The sequence below is a fragment of the Macaca nemestrina genome, chromosome X, assembly GCF_043159975.1.
Source record: "Macaca nemestrina isolate mMacNem1 chromosome X, mMacNem.hap1, whole genome shotgun sequence".
In the NCBI taxonomy this organism is placed as follows: Eukaryota; Metazoa; Chordata; class Mammalia; order Primates; family Cercopithecidae; genus Macaca; species Macaca nemestrina.
The window spans coordinates 80,058,282-80,081,022 of record NC_092145.1 but is presented as its reverse complement, the minus strand read 5'-3'; the positions used below and the strand labels follow the sequence as shown (position 1 = coordinate 80,081,022).

The window sequence follows — 22,741 nt, the reverse complement described above, 5'->3', positions numbered from 1 at the left end:
TGTGCTGCCCAGGTCCAACAGAAATCTAGTTAGATATGGGTGCTTTGAGGAGGAAAGTAGGGGTGCCTGCTGAATACAGACATATGTTCACTTAGATACAGGCCTTTTGGGGCCAAGTCTCACTCCATGATACCATAGGAGAGGGGTAGGCCTTGTTACTGCTGAGAGGGGAAGGTTAAGGTTGAAAATAACTCTGGGAACCACTGAGGAAAAGTGTGAATGGTATAATAATTATATCATTGAATTATGTGAATTATAATAGTTCATCCTCAAAATCCAAGGATCTGTTGAACACAAAATTTATTAGTCAGGAATCAGATACTTGCTCAGCACTTATGCACTGTGGGTTAAAAATAATGCTTTCTGCCTGATGGAATGTTATAGGGTTCCACCTCTGATTTTACCAAGTCTGTTTAGAAAGATAAGTCTGTACATTGCCTGTTGAAATCCACCCAACTCTCCCACATATCTAGCTGCTTCACTGAAATCTCTTTGTCTTCCCCATGTAAGAGCAGGGGTAATTACAGGGAAGAAAAGAAACTCCTAGCTTTGAGTCCAAGAATTGTTAGAATTCTAGAAAGCCTCTACCTACTCTTTGCATTTTCCAAAATGGGAAACTGAGTATAAGAAAGGCAAAGGATAACCAATAACACCCAATAACACCTATCTATTATCAATATGGTTATAATTGTCATCATAATTGTTATCATGACTATTAGTTCTTCTTTTTTAATATGGTCATTGCTTGATTATTTTTCTCTTACTAAAATTTTTTGATAACCTATCCCACTAACAGTCCCTTAAGTCACTTCTCTTATATAATGCTATTCTTCTTCAGTCACAATCTAGTTATTAGATTACCTTTCTCTCCCTTTATAGAAAATTTTCTCTCACTTGGAGTTTCTGACCTCTCTGAAAATCTTTAAATAAAAAATTTCATTCTGGCCTTGAACCATGAGGTTCATAAATTTTATTACCCTACTTTTAAAAAAAATGTGTTCCCTACTCTACTGTGAGATCCTTGAAGTCAAATACCATATGTCACTCATTTAACATCTTGAATGCCTATGGGATAGACATGTATCTGGGCCAGAGAGAATGTTAAATAACTGTTGAATAAATTAATATAACATATGAATTACTTCATTTTAAAATATATACATTTAGTATTAAAAACTATATTAAGGCACTTTTCTCTATAATTCCAATGAAGTACAGCTAAAAATGGTGGACTTTATATCTAAAACAAATGTAACAAGATTGAAAAGTGGAGAGAAGAAGGCAGATGGGCTAGGAAACTTGGGATCTAACGAAAAAACGTAACAGAAAACCTGAGTTTTCTTTTTGCTTCACATATCTTAGACCTGGAGCTGAAGAAGCCAGCAACCGAGAAATGCCAATGGAAGCAGACAAAAAAAAAAAAGTTTGATTTGTCTAGCCAAAAGACAGGAAAAGGGGCAGCCTAGCAAAACAAAAAACCTTTAAACAATAACCCCTCTACTCCAGCCAAACACCATGGGGAAAAATGCACCCCACTTGACCTTTGCCAACAAAGGCCTACTGGGGAGCCAAGACTTCTATGCTCACCCAGCTGTAACGAGGTGCTCCAACCTTCCCCCCTCCCATGCTGAGGTGGTGTCAGAGAAAACTTAGTAGGGAGCCAGGAATTTCTTCCCCTCTCAGCAGTAACAAGGCCTACCCCTCCCCCATGGTGTCAGTAGAGACCACATAGGGAGCCTGGACTTTCACCCTTGCAGAGTATAACCTCCAACCACCTCTCCCACTCCTGGCAAGGTGCCAAGGTGGTGTCAGTGAAAGCCAAGTAGGAAACTGGGACTTTCACCATCACTCACTGAGGTAAGACCACATGGGAAACAGTAACAAGGAACTCCTACTCCTCCCAACCAAGAAGATATCAAAAGAAGCCTAGTAGGGATCTTGAATACCCACCCCTGCTCAGCAATAACAAGGTACCCTTCCTTCTCAGAGTGTCAATAGAAGCTAAGCATGGAACCTGGACTTCCAACCCCATCTGGTAGTAACGAAGTGGTCCCTCAATGGCACAGTATCAGAAGAGGCCTGCTAAAACACAAGATTTAAATAAGATCCAGAGTCTCATATCTAAAATTCCCAGAATACAATAGAAAATCATGAATCACACCAAGGACCAGGGAAATCTTGACTTCAACAAGAAAAGACTATCAACTGACACTAACATGAAGATGACACAGAAATTGAATTATTTGGCAAGGATTTTAAAGCAGCTATCAAAAAATGTTTTAACAAATCATTACAAGCATACTTGGAACAAATAAAAAAATATTAAGTCTCAGCAGATAAATAGAAGATATAAAGATGAAATAAATGGAAAATTTTGGAGCTGAAAAATATAGAACCAAAAATAAAATAAGCCCACTGGATGGGCCCCACAGCAGACGAGAGAAGACAGAAGAGGAATCAGTGAACTTGAAGGCAGAACAATAAATAATTATCCAATCTGAACCACAGAGAGAAAATAGATTGAAACAAATGGAAAGAGCCTCAGATGCCTGTGAGGTTATAACAAAATATTTAACATTTCTGTCATCAGAGGAGTCCCAGAAGAGGAAGAAGGCAGGGCTGAAAAGGTACTTGAAGAAATAATTGCTGAAAACTTCCCAAATCTGGTAAAAACATAAGACTGTAGATTTAAGAAACTGAGCAAATCCCAAAGAGAATAAACTCAAAGAACTCTATGACACATCATAGTCAAACTTTCAAAAACTAAACACACACACATGCACATGCATGCACACACACACACACATCTTGAAAACAGTAAGAGAGAAATGACACCTTAACTCTAGGGGAAAAACAATTAAAATGACAGAAGATTTCTCATCAGAAACCATGGAAGGCAAAGTGCTGAAATAAAAACTCTCTTAGCTCAGAACTGTATATCCAGTGAAAATGTCCTTCAGGAATGAATGAGGAAATCAATACATTCTCAAATGAAGGAAAACTAAGAGAATTTGTCACAACAGACCTACCCTAAAAGAATAGTAAAGGAAATTATTTAACCAGAAAAGAAACAATAGAAGAAGGAATCTTGGAACATCAGAAAGAAAGAACAGTGGAAAAAGTAAAATTATAAGTAAATACAACAGATATTATAATTGATTTATTATAATAAAATAGATTTCTTCTCCTTTTGCATTGTTTTCTTTTTCTTTCTGTCACCCAGGCTGGAGTGCAGTGGCACAATCATGGCTCACTGCAGCAGCCTCAACTTCCTGGGCTCAGGTGATCCTCCCACCTCAGCCTCCTGAGTAGCTGGGACTACAGGTGTGCACCACATGCCCAGCTAATTTTTTGTAGAGATGGAGTTTTGCCATGTTACCCACGCTGGTCTCAAACTCCTAGACTCAAGTGATCTGCCCACCTTGGCCTCCCAAAGTGCTGAGATTACAGGCATGAGCCATTGTGCCTGGCCCCTTTTGTGTTTTCTAAATTAGGTTTAACAGTTGAAGAAAAATTATAATAATGCCTAATGTGATTATTAATAGATGTAGAGGAAATATTTAAGACAATTTTATTATAAATGGGGGAGGGTGAGGAGACATAAGGGAGGTTAGGTTTCTACACTCCTCTCAAACTAGTAAAATGTCGACACCAATAACGGATACATATGATGTGATACCATTATATACATATAATGTGATTTATTTGAGTACATTTTTCAGTGGCCACTAAAAAAGGTATACACTTAAAAGCACAATAAAGAAAGTGGAATTCTAAAAACTTTTAAAGTAACCCACAGGCAGGCAGGATAAAAGAAAACAGAGAAAGTAAAAACAGAAAACAAACAGTAAACAAAGATAAAATTGCCCTAATGTATCAATGAGTACATCAAATGTAAATGATCTATATGTATCAGTTCAAAGACAGAGATTGGCAGAGTGGATAGAAAAAAAAAATCGTGACACAGCTATATGTTGTCTACAAGAAACTCACTTCAAATATGTATTTCCAGGGAATTATGCTGGGTAAAAAAAAGAAAGTCAATTTCAAAAGGCTACACATTGTATGATTCCATTTATATAACTTTCTTCAAATTCATGATTGCTAGGAGTTATGGGTGGTGGGGAAGTGGGCTGAGTGTGACTGTAACACAAAGGAGATCTTTGTGGTGATGAAATAGTTCTGTATCTTTATTACAATGGTGGTTTCAGGAATCTACCCATGATTAAATGATATAGAACTATATGCACATATTGTGCCACTCCCAATTTTCTGGTTTTGATATCATACTATAGTTACATAAAGGGAAAGTCGGTGAAGAGTTCAAGGTACCGCTCTGGACTATCTTGGCTATTTCCTGTGAATCTATAATTATTTCACAACTTAAAATGTTTTTTTTTAAATCAAACAGATTAATTTTTAAAAGCTATATCAAACATAATATAAACTTTCTTTGACTGTACAAAAAATTCCTTATAAGAATAATCATCAGTTTTCATTATACCATAGACATTCAGAAGGGCCAAGTAATAGTGAGTTCTAGTTATAAAATGTCAGTAAAATGATTTGCTAAATTTAATTATTTTTTTCTCTTTGACAATACAACTGAGCTACTTTTTTACTCTGGCCGGAATAAAGATACATATATCATAAATGAGATCTTGCACTGGCACTTTCTGCTTTCCTGCCTTCTCCCTGCCTTTAAAAATAACATCAGATTTATTGAGATATAATTACATATGGTAATATTCACCCTTTGTATATGCTCAGTTCTGTGAATTTTGACAAAAGAATACCACCACCATAATCAAGATATATAACATATAAAGCTTAGGAAAGAGAGACTCAAGATGAAACTTGATAACATTTTCATTACCCCCAAAAAGTTTCTTCTGGCCCTTCTGTAGTTAATTGTCTCCCTCATCCCTCTTCCTGGCACCTACTGATTTGTTTTTCTATCCCCATAATTTTGTCTTTTCCAGAATTTCCTGTAAGTGGAAGGAATAATTTGAGTCGTTTACTTAGCATAACGCCTTTGAGATTGTTCAAGTTTCAGTAGTTCATTCCTGTCTATTGCTGTGTTGTATTCCATTGTATTAATGTGTATTCATTTGTTTATCCATTCACCAGTTGAAGTACATTTGGGTTGTTTCCAGATTTGGGCAATTATGAAAACAAGCTAGTGTAACCATCTAGGTACAGGTTTTCGTGTGAACATAAGTTTTCATTCATCTTGAGCTAATATCTGGCAGTGGGTTTTCAGGATCATGGTAAATGTATGCCTAACTTCACAGGAAGCTGCCAACCTGTTTTCCAAAGTGAGTACTGTTTTGCATTGCCACCAGCAGCGTATTACATTTCCAGTACCTCCATATCCTCCCCAGTACTAGGTATTATCATTTTTTAAAAGCCTTTCTTTGCTGGGCACCATGGCTTATGCCTATAATCCCAGCATTTTTGGAGACTGAGGCAGGTGGATCACTTGAGGCCAGGAGTTTGAGACCAGCTTGGCCATCATGGTGAAACCCCGTCTCTACTAAAAATACAAAAAATTAGTTAGGCATGGTGGCGTGAGTCTGTAATTCCAGCTACCCAGGAGGCTGAGGCACGAGAATTGCTTGAACCTGGGAGGCAGAGGTGGCAGTGAACCAAGATTGTGCCTCTGCACTTCAGCCTGGAGACAGAGTTTTACTCTGTCTCAAAAAAAAAAAAAAAAAAAAAGAAAAAGAAAAGAAAAAACCCTTTCTTGGTAAGGGCTGTCTCATTGTGGTTTTAATATGTGTTTCTCAACTGATTAGTGATGTTGAGCATCTTTTTATATGCTTAATTACTATTCATATCATAAATGTATGTGCACATGTGTAATTGTGTAATCTCTGTTCTTTTGCCCGTATTTTAAGTTAGATTGTTTGCTTTATTATTGAGTTGTGAGACTCAACTCACTCTTGTATGGTGGATACCAGCCTATTGTCAGATTTTGTGTGCTGCAAAATTTTTCCGTCTGTGGCTTGCCTTTTCATTTTCATAACTATTTTTGAAAAGCAGAAGTTTTCAATTTTGATCAAGTCTAATATATCAAATATTTTCTTTTATGGATCATACTTTTTGTGAATATCTACAAAATCTTTGCCTAACCAAAGGCCAGGAAGATTTTTTTCCTATATGTTCTTCTAGAAGTTTTATAGTTTTAAGTTTTACATTAAGTCTATGATCCATTTTGCATTGATTTTTAAACATGATGTGATTATTGATATTTATAAAGTTCTCTTATACATATAATTATATTTGATTTTGTTTTTCTTGAGACAGAGTCTCACTCTATCACCCAGGCTGGAGTGCAGTGGCGTGATCTCGGCTCACTGCAAGCTCCGCTTCCTGGGTTCAGGCGATTCTCCTGCCTCAGCCTCCTGAGTAGCTGGAACTACAGGCACCTGCCACCACACCCAGCTAATTTTTTATATTTTGAGTAGAGATGGGGTTTCACTGTGTTAGCCAGGATGGTCTTGATCTCCTGACCTCGTGATCTGCCCGCCCTGGCCTCCCAAAGTTCTGGGATTACAGGCGTGAGCCACCGCACCCGGCCCTGATCTTCAGCAGATCACGAGGTCAGAATATTGAGACCATCCTGGCCAACACGGTGAAACCCTGTCTCTACTAAAAATACAAAAAAAAAAAATTAGCCGGGGGTGGTGGCGGGCACCTGTAGCCCCAGCTACTCAGGAAGCTGAGGCAGGAGAATGGCAAGAACCCAGGAGGCGGACCTTGCAGTGAGCAGAGATTGGGCCACTGCACTCCAGCCTGGGCAACAAAGCGAGACAACGTCTCAAAAAAAGAAAAAAAGAAAAAGAAATGTTTGAGGCAGGTGCAAGCAGAAATTTTAATCTCCATTTCAGATGAGAAAACTGAGGATTAGAGAAATGCTGTGTGACTTCTCAAGATCTCACAGCTGATAGGAGATGAAATGGCAAGGTAAGAGGTAAAATTGTGATAAAAAGTTAAGGTCTCCTGCTGTCCCAGGCTAGTACTTTTGAAGCCAGGCAGAGAGGGCTCAGGGTAGGGCTCCAACAAAGTAAAGATTCCCAATGGGAAGCTGAGCAACCTATTTGGCACTGAGGTAAGAGACACAGCCAGTTGACTAGCCCCAGACTGACTTCCTTTGGCCCACTGGGGCTCCACAATTGGAGACAGCCAGAAGTTGGCCCAGTGCCTAGCTCATGTGTCACTCAATGAATGCTCTTTGAGGATGATGATGAAGAGTTGGAAGTGTTCAAAGGAGAGTTCTGAAATTAATTTCAGAGTTAGAAATTAAAGCTAAGAGGAAAAGTTAAGGGAACTAAGATTATTTGGCGGAGAAAAGAGAGGCTCAAGATGACACTTGATAACAGCCTTCAGACAAAAAAAAAAAAAAAAAAAAAAAGCTTGAACTTTCCTTCTGAGGGCTGAGCAAAGGGAAACGGACTGGAAGAATCTAAGTAAAAGGGCAAGTTCCTTTCTCCTTAGTGAGGATTGTTATAGACACTTAAGAGCCTTTAGAAACAGGATAACATCTTCTTGAGTTTGAAGTCAGGAATTTGCCAAACATGGGCTCTGATGACGGATTTCAGCTTGAGGGTTACATGACTCTCTTGCACAGTGGCCTTAGAAATCTTTAGGTGGCCCATGAACCTGCCTTGTATCCTAGTACAATTCCAGGAGGCTTTTGTCTGTGGCCTTCTCTGCTCCTTAGTCTTATCATCTTCACAGGGTTGTTCTAATGTGGGAGACAAGCCTGACCTTAGCTCCTGAAAGCTTAACCCCAATGTTTTTTGCCCGTGAAGCCAAGTGGCTTAGAACCTAAGGCTATAGATCTGGCTTAGCATCCCCGGAAAGGCCTGAAATATCGACTAGTCCAAATCTTACCCCAGTGATAGAATCCCCTGTTTCGTATCTAGTCTCTTCTTGCAAAACTCTCTGATCATTGGGGACTAGCAAGCTGGCAATGCAGACCAATGCAATGCCCCCTGTGAAAGGCCAGAGAAGAAGAGCTGAGATACCAGCAGTACCACTAGGCACTACACTAAGCTAAAGTGTCTTTGTGCTTGTTTTCTCTGCAGCATGGGTAGGAGCCCTCGCGATGGGTATGATCTTCTTCTGTTCTCCCATTGTGAGTATATTCACTGACCGTTTGGGCTGCCGAATCACAGCAACCGCGGGGGCTGCCGTTGCTTTCATTGGCCTCCATACCAGCTCCTTCACCAGGTAAGGCTAGGAGTTGGTGGTTATTTCCCCAAGGCTGAGGGTTGGTTTTTTCTGGGCTTTAGCTAGGGTTACTTTTCTCACTGCAGAATCCCGTGGCCGTGGTCATGTAGGGCCCTAAAAGATCCTGCACCCTGGATTCAGAATCCAGTGAACTCATTTAGGTAGGTTCCCCAGGACACATTGGTAGGAAGTATCCCCAGAGAGGACCCAAGAGTTCCAAAGTGGTAAGAGTACTCTAAGCCTGATAGTTCATAGAGCTGGGCCCAAGTCCAGTTTTGGCCACTGAATGGCAATAGAACAACTGATGAGTACCATTGCTCTCTCTGTGCCTCAATTTCTACATCTGTAACAGGAGGGGATTTGACCATATGGTCTTTTTACGTCTCAACTCTGCTATTCGATTCCCCTTCAGTGTGCCACACATCTCACGACCTCACTTTCCATCCCAAGGCTGAGCTTCTCAAGTGAGCCCATGTGAACACCTAGCACAGGATTCCCAAAGGAATCTTATGCTGAAAAAGAGGTCAACTGAGCCCAAGGATGTTTAGCATTTCTGACTCTTTTCCAGATAGCTCAGGCTGCTGACATATGGATGATTTGGGACAGAAAATGATTTACATCATGGGCATCAGAAGGATGATTAGCAATATCCCTCACTGAGATACAAACCCAGAACCCAGCTACCCAGCTAGGCCTGGGCTAAATGGAAACCCTAGTCCCACTGGTTCCACTGGCAGAACTTGGCAGTGTCAGGTGAGAAGCAGGCTCTAGGTTCATTTTCTGCTTTCTTTTCTGCCAGCCTGAAGAAGAATGTGTGTAGGGTAAGGGAAAATAAATACCCTATACCACAGCCTGAGGAATACGGAATTCCTAAAGAACTCTGTTGACTTTCTGCTAAAGACACTTTGGAAGTTATGGCACCTCCTACTTCCAATCTGCTTGGGCCATTGTAGGGGAATGCCAGCCTGGAAACATGGAAATGAGAAATGGCCATGGTGACATGTCTAGGATGAGGTCAGAGCTAGTCAGAGACGTGCTTTCTGAGCTGAGTTACCCAGAAAAGCACCATGGCTCTCTAGGCCTAAGGTTCCACTCACAGTAGAGAATGATAATTGTGTTTTGCCTTAACTGGGCCCTGTGAGGTAAGCCAACTTTCTTTATGACTTGAGCATTTCCAGCTGCCCAGCCTACCCTCCAGCAGAGCTTGGATTTGGCTGCAGTCATTTCTTGGCTTCGTCCCATCCAACTGGGACAGAAAAGGGAAAATCCATGTCCTGCCTGGAAACTACTCAGCACTCCCAGGGCAGCAGCTCCAAACCTTTTCAGAACCCCTCTGGTGGTCAGCCTCATTCACCCCCAGCAAGCTGGTGCCTGGCTCCTTGTGGGGAGGAGCTAGGCTTCAGAAGCAGCTCCAGTCTCAGCACTACACAGCAAAGGTCTGTTTTTTAAGACCAAGCAGAGCAAAGTGTAAACGAATTAGCAATATATGGATCCCATTTCCCTTCCAATCCACATGGGCTCAATTACAGGAGGGGAAGGAGCTCAGATGTGGTGTTTTCTTCTGGCACGCTTCTGTAGGCACATTGGAGTAGGCGTTCTGTTCTCCAGCCCCTAACCTTCTTCTCTACCCGCTTTGTTCTTTCTGTAAGAGGATCTTCAGAGCCAAGAAACTTTCTGGATGGCTTCACATCCAGTGGAAAAATGGTTCTGCTCATGGTTAGAGCTCCAAATCATCCTTCCTGTTGTCTCACTTAGGGCTCTGAGTTCCTCCGAATGACATGGAATGGGGCAGGATGCAGACAGGGCTGGTGGGGCTTTGGAAAACCCAAACAATGGGTCTCCAGTCCTGGGGCCCAGCTAGAAGTAGATCCACCACACAGCACCCTAAACCAAATCCTATGTTTTGCCCCCACTGGCCCCTTCCCTGAAGGTCTAACACAAGGCCCCTTGGATAAGGCCCCCAAGCCAGGCCAATCTCATAGGGTACTTACAATCTAATGGGTACAGGCCCAAAGGAACCCGACAGAAGAGGAGCAGTTGGCTTAGCTATGTGTTCCAAGCAGAGACAACCCTTTCAAAACCAAATCCTTGCTCATGTCCAGTGAATACCAGCAGATGGAAAGCAATAATGATAGCTATCTTAGAATCATAGGTGCTAGCACCACATCTTCTCTGTAGCTTAGGCCCAGTCCTTTAGTATGAGGACTGGGTCTATCTCCAGAGAAGAACCGCCTGACCAAGAAGAGTATTAGGTAATTTAGTGGCCAGATAAGAACTATTGCAAAATATATTGAGGCATCAAAAAGAAAACAAAATTCTTTACTAAGTTGTGCCAATATTATCTGGGGGCATATGGCTGGCCAAGCTGACCTTCCTATTGCCTTTACCTTTCTGACCCTTTACTTTATGTTTCAGAGGCGTATGGCCACAGCAGGGCCTATGAGTTTTAAGCCAGGACCTGTCTTACTTGGCCAGGCCCACAAATTCTTTGAGGCTCCACTTCCTGTCAAGGAGCCAGGCTACTCTAGGGAACAAATCTAAACCATATCCAGAAACAAAGGCAGGACTCTAAAAGTTAAAGAGACTCCTACCGAATGATCCCCACGGAGATCATCCAGGGCCTAGTGTAAAGGGTCTTGGGATAAGCAGACCTTCGGCAGGGTTGAGGAGAGCGTATGTCTCAGAAGATCATCAGCCATTCTCTGAAATATTAATGGCCTTAGCATGGAGAAAGACACTGAAGAGTCCCATGGAAGGTTTCAATCTTCCAGGATTTTGACTTCTTGCAGACCTTTGTTGCTACCTGGGATAAAGCTTTGGCCACCACCAATAGTAAAGTGAGACTATTCTCTCTAAGACAATGACTCCCTGTAGCCCCTCATCCAGCTTTTATATGGGCTAGTTCTGGCTTTCCTTTGAACAGTCCTCTTTGATGGGGTGCTGTGAGTCATGCTAGAGTCACACAGACCTGGATTCAAGTCCAAGTTTTGCTGATTCCCAGTTACGTTACCTTGGGCCAATTATTTTACCTCTCTGAGCCTCTGCTTCCCCATCTGCAACACAGGGATCAGAAGGCCCTCTTCTTTGTCTGCTCTGAGGGTCAGTGGCAAGTGGGGCTGTGGGTTAAGGGTGGAGGAATGAGGCCGGGCGCGGTGGCTCAAGCCTGTAATCCCAGCACTTTGGGAGGTCGAGACGGGCGGATCACGAGGTCAGGAGATCGAGACCATCCTGGCTAATACAGTGAAACCCCGTCTATACTAAAAAAAATACAAAAAAAAAACTAGCTGGGCAATGTGGCGGGCGCCTGTAGTCCCAGCTACTTGGGAGGCTGAGGCAGGAGAATGGCGTAAACCCGGGAGGCAGAGCTTGCAGTGAGCTGAGATCCGGCCACTGCACTCCAGCCTGGGTGACAGAGCGAGACTCCGTCTCAAAAAAAAAAAAAAAAAAAAAAGGTGGAGGAATGGAAGTCTCAGGAAGCTGACAGGGAGGGCAGGTAGATTGCTGGTCAGGCTGCTGAGGACAGCTCTTGGTGTTTCTCCCACAGCTCCCTAAGCCTGCGCTACTTCACCTACGGGATTCTCTTTGGTTGTGGCTGTTCCTTCGCCTTTCAGCCATCCCTCGTCATCCTGGGCCACTACTTTCAACGCCGCCTGGGTCTGGCCAATGGTGTGGTGTCTGCTGGGAGTAGCATTTTCTCCATGTCCTTCCCCTTCCTCATCAGAATGCTGGGGGATAAGATCAAGCTGGCCCAAACCTTCCAGGTGCTGAGTACCTTCATGTTTGTTCTTATGCTGCTTTCACTCACCTACCGGCCCCTCCTGCCCAGCTCCCAGGACACCCCAAGCAAGAGAGGTGTCCGCACCCTGCACCAGCGCTTTCTGGCTCAGCTCAGGAAGTACTTCAACATGCGAGTGTTTCGCCAACGCACTTACCGCATCTGGGCCTTCGGGATTGCTGCTGCTGCCCTTGGCTACTTTGTTCCCTATGTACACCTGGTGAGGAATACCAGGGTGGGCCCACCCCACCTGGCCCCAAGAAGCTACCCTCAACCTGCCTAGATTCCAGAGGGTGGGGGTGGGAGACATTGAAAGGGCAGAGCTGGGACCTTTGGGAAAAGAAACAAAATATTGGTTGGAGAGATCTAGAGAGGGAAAAAGAGAGGCTGAGGGAAGACCTTAGTGGAAAATGGGGGCAATTCCACAGGGGGAAGCCCATGGACCATGGCTTCTCCCACAGTAAAAATTTAGATAGATTTTGAGGAGATACGCATTGCCAGGATGCAGGAGACCGGCCTGGGTGACCCAAGACAGGATTCTGTGGAATGCTGGTCTTTGTGGTCAAATGATTTTGTTTAGGAAGTAACATATACTGGATCTCTCTAACTTCATAATGTGTAGTAATCCCTTAAAGGGACTAAAAAAAAATTTGTAGGAAAGAAACCCATTCAGCTTTGTTTAACTAACCATCCACCAAACTTATGCAGCTACAGAACTGTTGGTTGTAGTCCAGCTGTTATCCTCCACAGGCTTCATGTTTCTTAAAACACACTTTGGAAGAGTTGCCTGGAAGTTGGTGGATTCTTCTCCCTTGGTGATTTGATGTTGCCTTAGGCTGTCAGTTTGGGGTAAGGGAATGGGGAGATAGTAGAGAAACCCTTGGATTTTCTCAATCATTTAGACTATTTTCTGTCCTGCTGGGGCTTAGAAGGGGCGTGGATGTACCCACCCTCCTCAGCTGTTGCTCAGAAGTCCAGAATCCATAGAACCAAGGGATAAGCAGCCAGAGAGCTTGTCATGGAGGTAGGGCTACAGGAGAGGGGGTTTCTGTCCTGCTTCAGGAAAGTAACCAGTAGAGGATTCTGGATACGCCTACAGTTAACCAGTCAGCTCCTCTTTCTCCTCCTGTTTCTGGGGGTCCTTGTGCTATGCTTTTCAGATGAAGTACGTGGAAGAGGAGTTCTCAGAAATCAAGGAGACCTGGGTGCTCTTGGTGTGTATTGGGGCTACCTCAGGCCTTGGGCGTCTTGTGTCAGGCCACATCAGTGACTCCATCCCTGGACTTAAGAAGATCTACTTGCAGGTGAGTGTGACCACCTGTCCACTGTGAGGAGAAACAGCCTGCCACAAATGCAAGGTTATCCACAGCCTTTGGTATAGAATGGTAGCTTGTTGTGTAGCATGGGAAAGTCAATCAAATTTCACCTGCTTTTAAACAAAGAAAATCATCCTCGTTCTGCCTCTTTTACCAAGATTGAGTGAGGATTCTGTGAGAGCAGTGTATATGGAACCTATTAGAACACATGTAAAGGAAGATTTTATTAATAATGGCTCTCCATGCTCCAAGGCTATTTTCTGTGTGAACTAGGCTCTGGTCCGGTCTGAATACAGGCCACTGTTCAGGCTGTCAGTCTTTGTCTACCTGGCAGCAGTATTGCCTTTCTTACCTGACTTATGATCCTGCAGGTGGGTTTATGAAGACGTACCCAAGTGCAGAACCCTGTGAAGGGGCAAAGATAGCCCCCAAAATCAAGTAGTCACAAATAATCTATCAGGAAGGTGATTGAGTTCTGACTCATTTATCTCCTGGGAAAGCCCTAAAAGCACTTGCAAGGGGTCCTGGCTACACTCACAGTGGTGATTTCTCTGTCTATGATAGCCCCAAGTGCTCTCCTAAGTACCCTCTAATATCTTGGATGAAAATATGATTAACTTTTCCTTAACTTTTTTGCTGTTAGATTGCAAGAGTTGGTAAATCTGCTTTGTCAGAGGCAGGGTTGCTTTTAAGGTCCATCCAATCCAACCTCATTACAATGGTGGAGAAACAGAGGGAAAGGCTCACGCAGACAGTAGTAGGAGAGCTGAACTCCTATGCAACACACTTCTTATATTCTACCTTGCCCTAAGTGATGGCAGAGCCAAGTCTCAGAGATAAGTGACTTGACTAAGTCAAACCAAGAGATAATCTTGTGATTGAGATAAACCAATTGAAATTTTGAATTCCTGTGCAAATATCAGCAAGTGCTTTATCTGGGTAGCTATTTGCATAGTAGTATGTGTGGCTTTCCCAGCCTCACCCACATGACACCCCTGTGAGTCTTCCCTGCCAGTATTAGCAGCTCCAAGATGCCAAAGAGTTCTGGAAATCAGGGTAATCTGGCATTGGGCCAGGGCTTTATCTTGAGAAGAGACAGCAGCCCTTGCCTAGTCATATAACTCATGTGATTCTTATCACAGTCCCTAGGAGAAAGGTAGAGCCTCAGCAGCTTTTGCTTTCTGTTACACAGTTGGAGTTCCAAGGGACAGGGAGGCATTAGCCAGTTAGAGGCCAAGATAGGCTTAGGACCCAGTGCCTCTGCTGACCACCCACCCACTGCTCCTGCCCCTTTTCCTTACTCTTACTTCACTGAGTTTTACCACTTACAATAATATAAAATAATCTTAGAACATTATAGCTGAAACGTATCTTCATCAACTAGTAGTTCAACTTCCTCATTTTACAAATTCAGTGTCTTGGGCCAAGAGCACAAGACAATGGATGAACTTCTTTCTCTTGAGTTTGTTAAGATACTCCATCACAGGAATTTGCCTCCCTCTCTCCCTGCATGTAATGCAGGAGTACAGGCCTGGGGGAGGAAAGGAGTGTACACACCTTCAGGTTCTGAAGAGCTATCTACTAGACTCTGTGGCTCCTACTGTTGGTAAAGACAGGCACATGTCTCTGGCATCAAGCCCCTGGACAGTCTGCTGGAAAGGAAATAGTGACAGGCTGCAGGACAGCCTCACTTTGTGCCAATTCTTGAGGCCTGTTTCTCACATCCAAGAGGGATTTTAAATTTCTGAATCTTGAGGCCTGTTTCTCACGTCCAAGAGGGATTTCAAATTTCTGAACCTTGGCAAAGCCTCATGGAGGATGTTTAACAGACAGCTAGATACAATAGGTAATACTTAGACCTGATTAAAATCAGTTAATAGGGTTCTTTGTGTTATATAATGGTATTAACTTTCAATTTCCATAATGGGCTTTATTGATAGGTGTGTCTGGTTTTATCTTATTGTTGTGTGTGAATCTCTTAAAGGAGAAGCTCAGGTACTGGGGTTCTTATTCCTAGCTTCTGCCTAGCTACCTCAAAACTGCCTGGGCAAAGTTCAAAGTCTCCCAACAAAAAGATGTCCTCAGATGGCATTATCCTCTCCAAAAACCAACTGATCAACCTAACAAACCCACTGCCAGCAACAACATAGAAAATCTTTAGGGCACCAAATAGCCATGTCCCCCACTCCTTCCGTATGTTCTTGGCTAAGTTGGCTTGCTGGTGTGAACTATTGGAAAATCCTTGGGCCTATTAAGGCCTTGATAAAGAGATCAGATCTTAGCCCTGACCCTGGGATGACCTGGCTCTGACCTAGCTCTACTGGCTGCAGGGGGTTGGCAGCAGCGGGATGGGGGCGGGGTTCTTTTCTCTGCCTGCAGCCCAGGTCTTCAGTCTAGCTGGCCAACACAGGTTGCAAATGAAGACCAGCTGTGTTTGCAGTGGCCCTTTTCTCTGTGGAGAAGGAAAAAAAAAAAAAACCTCTGGAAAGGCAGTTTTTTCATTTTGGAGTCATTTTGCTTAGCCCAAAGAAAGCCCAGTGGCTAGTCAGTGTTCCTGGGCTGGCTTCATTCTCCCTAGACACACACCTTCCCAGTGGCTTGGTTCTCGTAAAAGGTTCCTTTTTTGCCTTCTCAGGGTGTCCAGTTGCCCAGAGGCCCCCAGAGCCACGTGTCTGAGATGTCTGAGCTAGGCAGTGCAGTCCATGTCCTAAAGCATAGGAACCTGGGTGAACGTCCCAATAGTTTCCTTTATGCCAAGCTATTTTATAAAATCAGCCCCCACAAAAATGGGCACTGGCTCCTTCCCCATTTCAAGAAGCTGTGCCTTCCACTTACAACCCCATCTGATCATCATGCAAGCCATCCTCATGCCCTCCCTTCCCTCTTTCCATACTTTACTTGGATCTGAGAACACCAGTATGGCCTGATCCCAGACCTTGATCCCTGGGTAAGCCAAATACAGGCTCAGAAAGCAGAAACAACAATTCCTTTTATCTTAGGGTCTAGTGCAAAGACAAACTTCTTGAGGCCAGGGGCCAAGTATCCCCCAACTTTTTTTTTTTTTTAATCCCGACAGAATCACAGTTAAGTAGGGCCTTTCTTGGACTTTGAATCCCTCAGTGCAAGACTTAGAAAGGGCCTAACTATTCAGTCCAACTGCTCTCTCTGTTGACACCCTCTCCTTCCCATCACCCCATTGTATAGATGGAGGAAATGAAGACTTGAGAAAGGAGATGTGATGCTATGTGGTCTTGGCTGGCCAGCACGTGACCTCAGGCCCTTGTTTCTCCAGGTCCTTTCCTTCCTGCTCCTGGGCCTGATGTCCATGATGATTCCCCTGTGCCGGGACTTCGGGGGCCTTATCGTCGTCTGTCTTTTCCTGGGCCTTTGCGATGGCTTCTTCATCACCATAATGGCCCCCATTGCATTTGAGCTGGTGGGCCCAATGCAGGCCTCACAGGCCATTGGCTACCTCCTGGGCATGATGGCCCTGCCAATGATTGCTGGGCCCCCCATTGCAGGTGAGACTGATATTCCAGGGAGGGCATGAATTAGGGAGTCCTGTTTTCCCTGGATACTGGCTCTCCTGAGCACCTCTTCAGGCCCCTTTTCCTCTTATCCTCTATTTAAACAGCTTTGTCAGAGTGCATGAAACCCCTTATCACTACTGGTGGAAGAGATTAAACACATGCACGGATCCATTCTGAGGGATGAATTTTCCATGGCGGTATATCTGTTTCAATAGGGTTTTATCTCAGACAGCGTGGATCCTTCCAGGGGGGTGGAGAGAAAAATGAGTTTGGCCTTCCGACGATTCCACTGATCTAGTATCCTCTCACTCTCTCCACAGGCATGTGATTATTTGCAAGGTTGGGTAGGAAAAGAAGAGAAAGCAATCTCTGGTTTTATTAAAACCTAGGGACATCCTCCTCCTCCTCTGCTGGCTTCTGAACTGAGCCTATAGAAGATATTTGATTAAAGTAACACACCAGAATTAAGCCAGTGAGGCTCACCTTCAGCAGGAAGTGTTGACTTGCCATCTTTCAGCACTCCTGGTTTCTCCCTTCATTTTCCCAGAAGGGCACTGTTGGTATCCCAGGGAACAGGGAACAGAAAACCAATGACAAGGGAACTCCATTTCTTTTCCTTTTTTTTTTTTTTTGAGACAGAGTCTTGCTCTGTCACCAGGCTGGAGTGCAGTGGTGCGATCTCAGCTATCTCGGCTCATTGCAACCTCCGCCTCCCAGGTTCAAGTGATTCTCCTGCCTCAGTCTCCCGAGTAGCTGGGAGTACAGGTGCGTGCCACCACGCCCAGCTAATTTTTTGTATTTTTAGTAGAGACGGGGTTTCACTGTGTTAGCCAGGATGGTCTCGATCTCCTGACCTCGTGATCCACCCACCTTGGCCTCCCAAAGTGCTGGGATTACAGGTGTGAGCCACTGTGCCTGGCAACTCTGTTTCTTTTCTATAGGATTTATTGCAAACATTGATTCATGCATTAGCTTCTCCTAGGCTGGTGAGGTGGGTTAATTCAACAAATATTCTTCGAACACAAATTATGTACAAGGTGATATGAGGGCACTGTGTGACAGTGGCAAAAGCTTTCACTCAGGCTCCCGGGCAACAGCCACACTACCCGTTGGGGGAAGGGGGCCTCTACTCACCTCCTGATCCAAACAGTGCCCCAGAATCCACATTTCTTTCCAATTTGCTTAACTCCTGAGTAAGCAAAAGGCCAAGGGCCTTTTTGCCTTTCCTGAATACTGTTTCTGGGCTCTGAGGTACTATGAGGTACCACACATTAGCTTCTGGAAATGAGTAGGGAAGGCCTTGCATCTCATGTCAAACATATCCTTGGTTTGGCAGCTTGGAGAAAACCAGAGGGGATAACCATATATGTAACTGAAAGGAACACATATAGCCTCTTGCTAGGACAAATGGAACTTCAGAGAAGGGTCACTTCAGAGAAAAGGAAAATAAGAACTCATCTGAAATGTACCACAGGAACCATTTGTTGGGTGGGCGGGGGTACGGGGCTGGGAAATATCACTGTGGACCAAGACAATACTTGGCCATCTTCTGTGGAGTTCTTTTAAACTAGGTTTCCTCCTAACTCTGTAACTAGGTGTGACTAGAACTTAGATTGATGAAAGTCATAAATGGAGAAACTTTAAGAGAAGCTTCATTAGCTCCTTTCATAATGAGCATTCACTCAAGGGCCTGCAGCCCCAGTGCCTTCGGGAGGAGTCACCTGCCCTTGAAGTTGAGGGAGCTCCTGAGTCAAGGCAATACAGGCCAAGATTATCTGGATAGGCACTGTGAGGGCCCCTAGAAGGGGCTGAGAGCACCTTTGGACAGTAGGGCAAAGCTGAGCTTGACTTGTCTCTCTTGACTGTTTCAGGCCTGCTCCGAAACTGTTTTGGGGACTACCATGTGGCCTTCTACTTTGCCGGTGTGCCCCCCATCATCGGGGCTGTAATCCTCTTCTTCGTCCCTCTGATGCATCAAAGGATGTTCAAGAAAGAGCAGAGAGATTCCAGCAAGGATAAGATGTTGGCCCCTGATCCAGACCCCAATGGGGAGCTACTGCCAGGCTCCCCCAATCCTGAGGAACCAATCTAATGCCTTTCTTGCCATTGTGTGCTCTTTCCCAGCTCTTCCCCTTCATCCCACCCTGCTCAGCATTTACATTTTTGCCACCAGCACACTTGTTCCCAGACCTGCGCACACAGCATTTCAGCCACCTGACAATCTCCTTGGAGCCAAAGCTCCAGATGTTCCAAACTCATTAACTAAATTCTCCCCAGAATGCCTTTAAATTTGACAGGTCTTTTCTCCTCCCAGGATCTGGGAAAGCTTGGGGTCACCCCCTGGCCTTTGGAATCTCTCCATATACTTTCTAAGCCCTGGAGGAGGAGGAGGATGGGACCTCCTGGCCCCAGCTTGTTAGTCACCCACTATAATCAACTGCCAAAGGTGCTACCATGTCCCCAGGAGCTTAATAGGGTAGGCCCAAGTCTCTGTTTGCTGAGGAGGTCATTGCCATCCATATTTGGGAGCCACTGGGTGGAGGGGCAGGGAGGTAAAATGAGACAAGTAGCCTTGGTTAGCCTTAGAGTTGCTGATGGCTGTGGCTTCCAAGAACTGGGTACAGGCAGCGCCCTTATCGTTTGGTTGGTTAACAGTCTGCTCCCCTCTTCCCTTCCTTCTTTTTTTTTCCTCTACTGACTTCTCTCCATACTCTTTCCCCTCTATTTCTTTGTATGACTGTCATAGACACATGGGTGCTTGGAGAAAGGAGAGACCTGGAACTTGGGCCAATCAACCTTACCTTGGCCCCATCCACTCCTAACACTAGCATCAGTCCCACTCATCTCAGGCTGAGCCACATCTCACTTTTTGGCTCAAGCTATATAATCCCACACTGGAAGAGTAGAATAATATATAGGGAAGAAACCTTAAACACCACAGTGTTCCATGTTCCAGTCACTGATTTTTACAAATTTTACAGACCAAGGCATTAACCTCGATGCCCTCCCAGCTCCCCATTCTTGTATACACATGGCAAAATGTGAAGAAACTCCTTTCATCTCAGCAGGCAGAGGGGGACTGATGACACGAGCTGCCATGGTGGGAGGAGGGGCAGTGGACCAGCCCCATCTCTCAGTTTTCATGACAGGTCTTTATTTCCACCTGGGCCAGGCCAGAAAAGGGACTATTTAAGAAAAAAACCCAACTCCCAGCCTGGATCCCAAAAAAGGTACAGGCAGCAGTTGCACATAGGGTTGGACAATTTCTTTTGGGAAGGTGAAGCCATCCTAGCCTTTACCACCCAATGTGTCTCCCATGCTGGGCAGGCATCCTACGCCACTTTGCTTAGAGGGCATTAAAGGTGCCATGAAAGGTAGACTCTGAACCACTTTGATCCCTCTGAAGTAGGTGACTGATGCTTCCTTATGCCCAGGCTCTGGCAACAATCTTACTGAAGAACATTCCCAGTGCCCCTGGCTAGGGGCAGAGGGCACAGCCAGGCTGTGTTCAGTTAGCACAGCTCACCTCATTAGGAGCTCAGCCTCTCTCCTCACTCTGCCTCTGTGTCTCTTTTTCCCCTCTCTGAGCCTTTGTCTATTGTGTTCCTGTCACCCACCCTGTCACCATTTTTGCCAAGCATTCCTGGCTGTCACTTGGAGCCAACAGTAACTTGCCACCCTAAGCCAGGGTCATCCCAGGGCCAGGAGGATGAGGTTGTCCTGAGGGGCTCCAAAGAAGATAATAGTTCCCACTCATGATTTTCCGTTACAAACAGGCAGCTGGGGCATGGTTGGCCACCGATGATTTCATTCAAGGCCAAAGTCCTGAGCCCCCTCCGCTGGTCCCAGTCCAGCTCTTATCAACTCCCCAAAGGAAAACTCACTGGTTCTTAGCTCTGTGGGTAGGAAGGGGCCCTAGAAAGGGCCTAGTTCCTATCCTGTCAGTTCTAACAGTAGTGGAACAGGATAATCTGGGCCCTAGGAGCCCTGTAACTCCCAGGAGAGACCACTGAAAATTCTGGAGCAACAATGCCCCTGCTTCCATTCCTCCCCGCCTCACTCTCACTGAGTCACCAGAGGGTGATTCTGCAGGACCTCTTTTGTTGCTCAAGGTGCAGATAGCTCTTAAGAATCAGGCAGTCGTCCTCTTCTCTCCAGATGAAGGAAAGACATTCATAAGTCCCAAATCTGCCCATTCAGATGTCACATAACATGGTGGGGTATCAATTTACTTCTTCCACACATGTGGATGTGCACATGTGAGCTTGTGTGCTTTTGGAGAGAATGTTGATTGGCAAAAGCAGCATAGTATTAATATTTAGAGTAGGATGCAGCCTCTTATGCACCACAGTTAAATCTAGAAGGAATAAAATTTCAGAGCTCAAGACATGGGACATTTAAATCCTCAAGGAGTTTGGAACAAAATAAACAGATCTAAAAATTCGGTTTGGGTATGTATGTTGCCTACAAGGGAGAAATAGTCTTAACCTGATTAATAGCAGGAAGTTTGACTTCAGAGCTGAAGTCTCATTTCAAATCAAATTTCTGCCAGATTCTATGCTCTCTGTGAGAGCAGAAATTAGAAAAAGAGCTATATAGGGGTTTGGAGTTGGTCAACAATTTGAGATTGGATTTTTAAGCTCTGAAGTGGAAAAGCGGTTACTTCACAAAATGAAAATGTGCTTACTTGCTGAGATGGACTGGAGGCCCCACCAAGGCCACAGCCTTGCTACAAATGTGCCATACTGAAAACTGGCATTAACAATAATCCTATTCGGTTCTCCTTCCCTCTCCCTTATGTTATTTATGGGGAACCTAAAGGGACTTACATGGCTGGCTGACACAGCCTGGCAGTGACAGAGCCTGGAATTAAGGATGATGCAGGAGACAGGCCTGTAAGAATGACAAAGCTGAGAGTAACCTTAAAGTCTCCCTTGTCCATAGTCTGCATTGAATTTAAGTGGAGAGACTGAGGCCTAGAGGTAGAAGAGACTGCAATAGGTTCACACAGTTCATCAGTGACACAACAAGATGAGACTTGAACTCATGTCATTGACTCTTCCAATACAGTTTACACCCCTGGTTTTACAGATGAAGAAACTGGCTCTAGGAGGGATAAATTACTTGCCCACTTCATTCAACAACTGTGTACCAAACCCATTTCCGTAAGTGTGTCAGCAGGACCAGCTCTGAGCAAAAATGAAAGTTTAGCAAAGTTTAACTTTTAGCATACCCCATGTCTTCATGATTACTCTCACCCGCAACTGACACATACTTTTGGTATTCTGTCTCCCAGTCACTCCAGACCTTCATGCAATCTTGGCTTGGAGACCTGGTTTCACCTACTGTCCCTCCACCTCCAGCAACCCAAGAGGTACAAAAAAGTCCATCTCCAAATGGCCACACACTGGGCAGGGCAGGGGCAAAGAGAAGTGACTGGTTTCCTGTTGGAAGAAGGTGGTTTACCACCCAGCTCTTGGCTATTGTTTCTCCTCGGACTCAGTGTAGACACCCTCAGGCTGGTTTCCTCATCTCCTCCCACTGAGGCTAATTACTCTGTCCCATTGCAGGGCCCCAGGCTCTCCCATCTAAGGTCTGCCCCGCCCCCACCCCCCAGCCCCTTCCCCAGCAACTCCAAGGGCCCAGTCTGTGTTTGATCACTCAGGATTATTAGATTTCAAAGCTGTGGAATCCCATAATTTTTATGAGCATATGCTCTCCTCCAGGGCCTTTTCATGTCTGAAAAGGCAGCCAGCAGCTCCCTGCTACTTCTCCACAGTAGCAGTGCAGGCCAGCTGACAAGGATTACAAATCCCTAGTGTCTCATAGCTGGCGCCTAGATAGGGTGGGTGACAGGTAGAATAAGAGCCCTTGAAGCAAGT

The 22,741-nt window shown here is 44.7% G+C and overlaps 1 protein-coding gene across 1 annotated transcript in view; it reads left to right on the top strand.

The window, feature by feature from the left end:
- Nucleotides 1-21,303, top strand: part of LOC105496940 (solute carrier family 16 member 2) — a 100,516-nt gene extending 79,213 nt beyond the window's left edge. The window contains exons 2-6 of the mRNA XM_011767581.3: nucleotides 8,094-8,238; nucleotides 11,783-12,233; nucleotides 13,174-13,317; nucleotides 16,622-16,850; nucleotides 18,731-21,303. Of these exons, the coding sequence (XP_011765883.1) occupies nucleotides 8,094-8,238; nucleotides 11,783-12,233; nucleotides 13,174-13,317; nucleotides 16,622-16,850; nucleotides 18,731-18,951 (1,190 nt within the window). The 3' untranslated portion in view covers nucleotides 18,952-21,303. The remainder of the gene's footprint in view (nucleotides 1-8,093; nucleotides 8,239-11,782; nucleotides 12,234-13,173; nucleotides 13,318-16,621; nucleotides 16,851-18,730) is intronic.
- The last annotated feature ends 1,438 nt before the right edge of the window (nucleotides 21,304-22,741 follow it).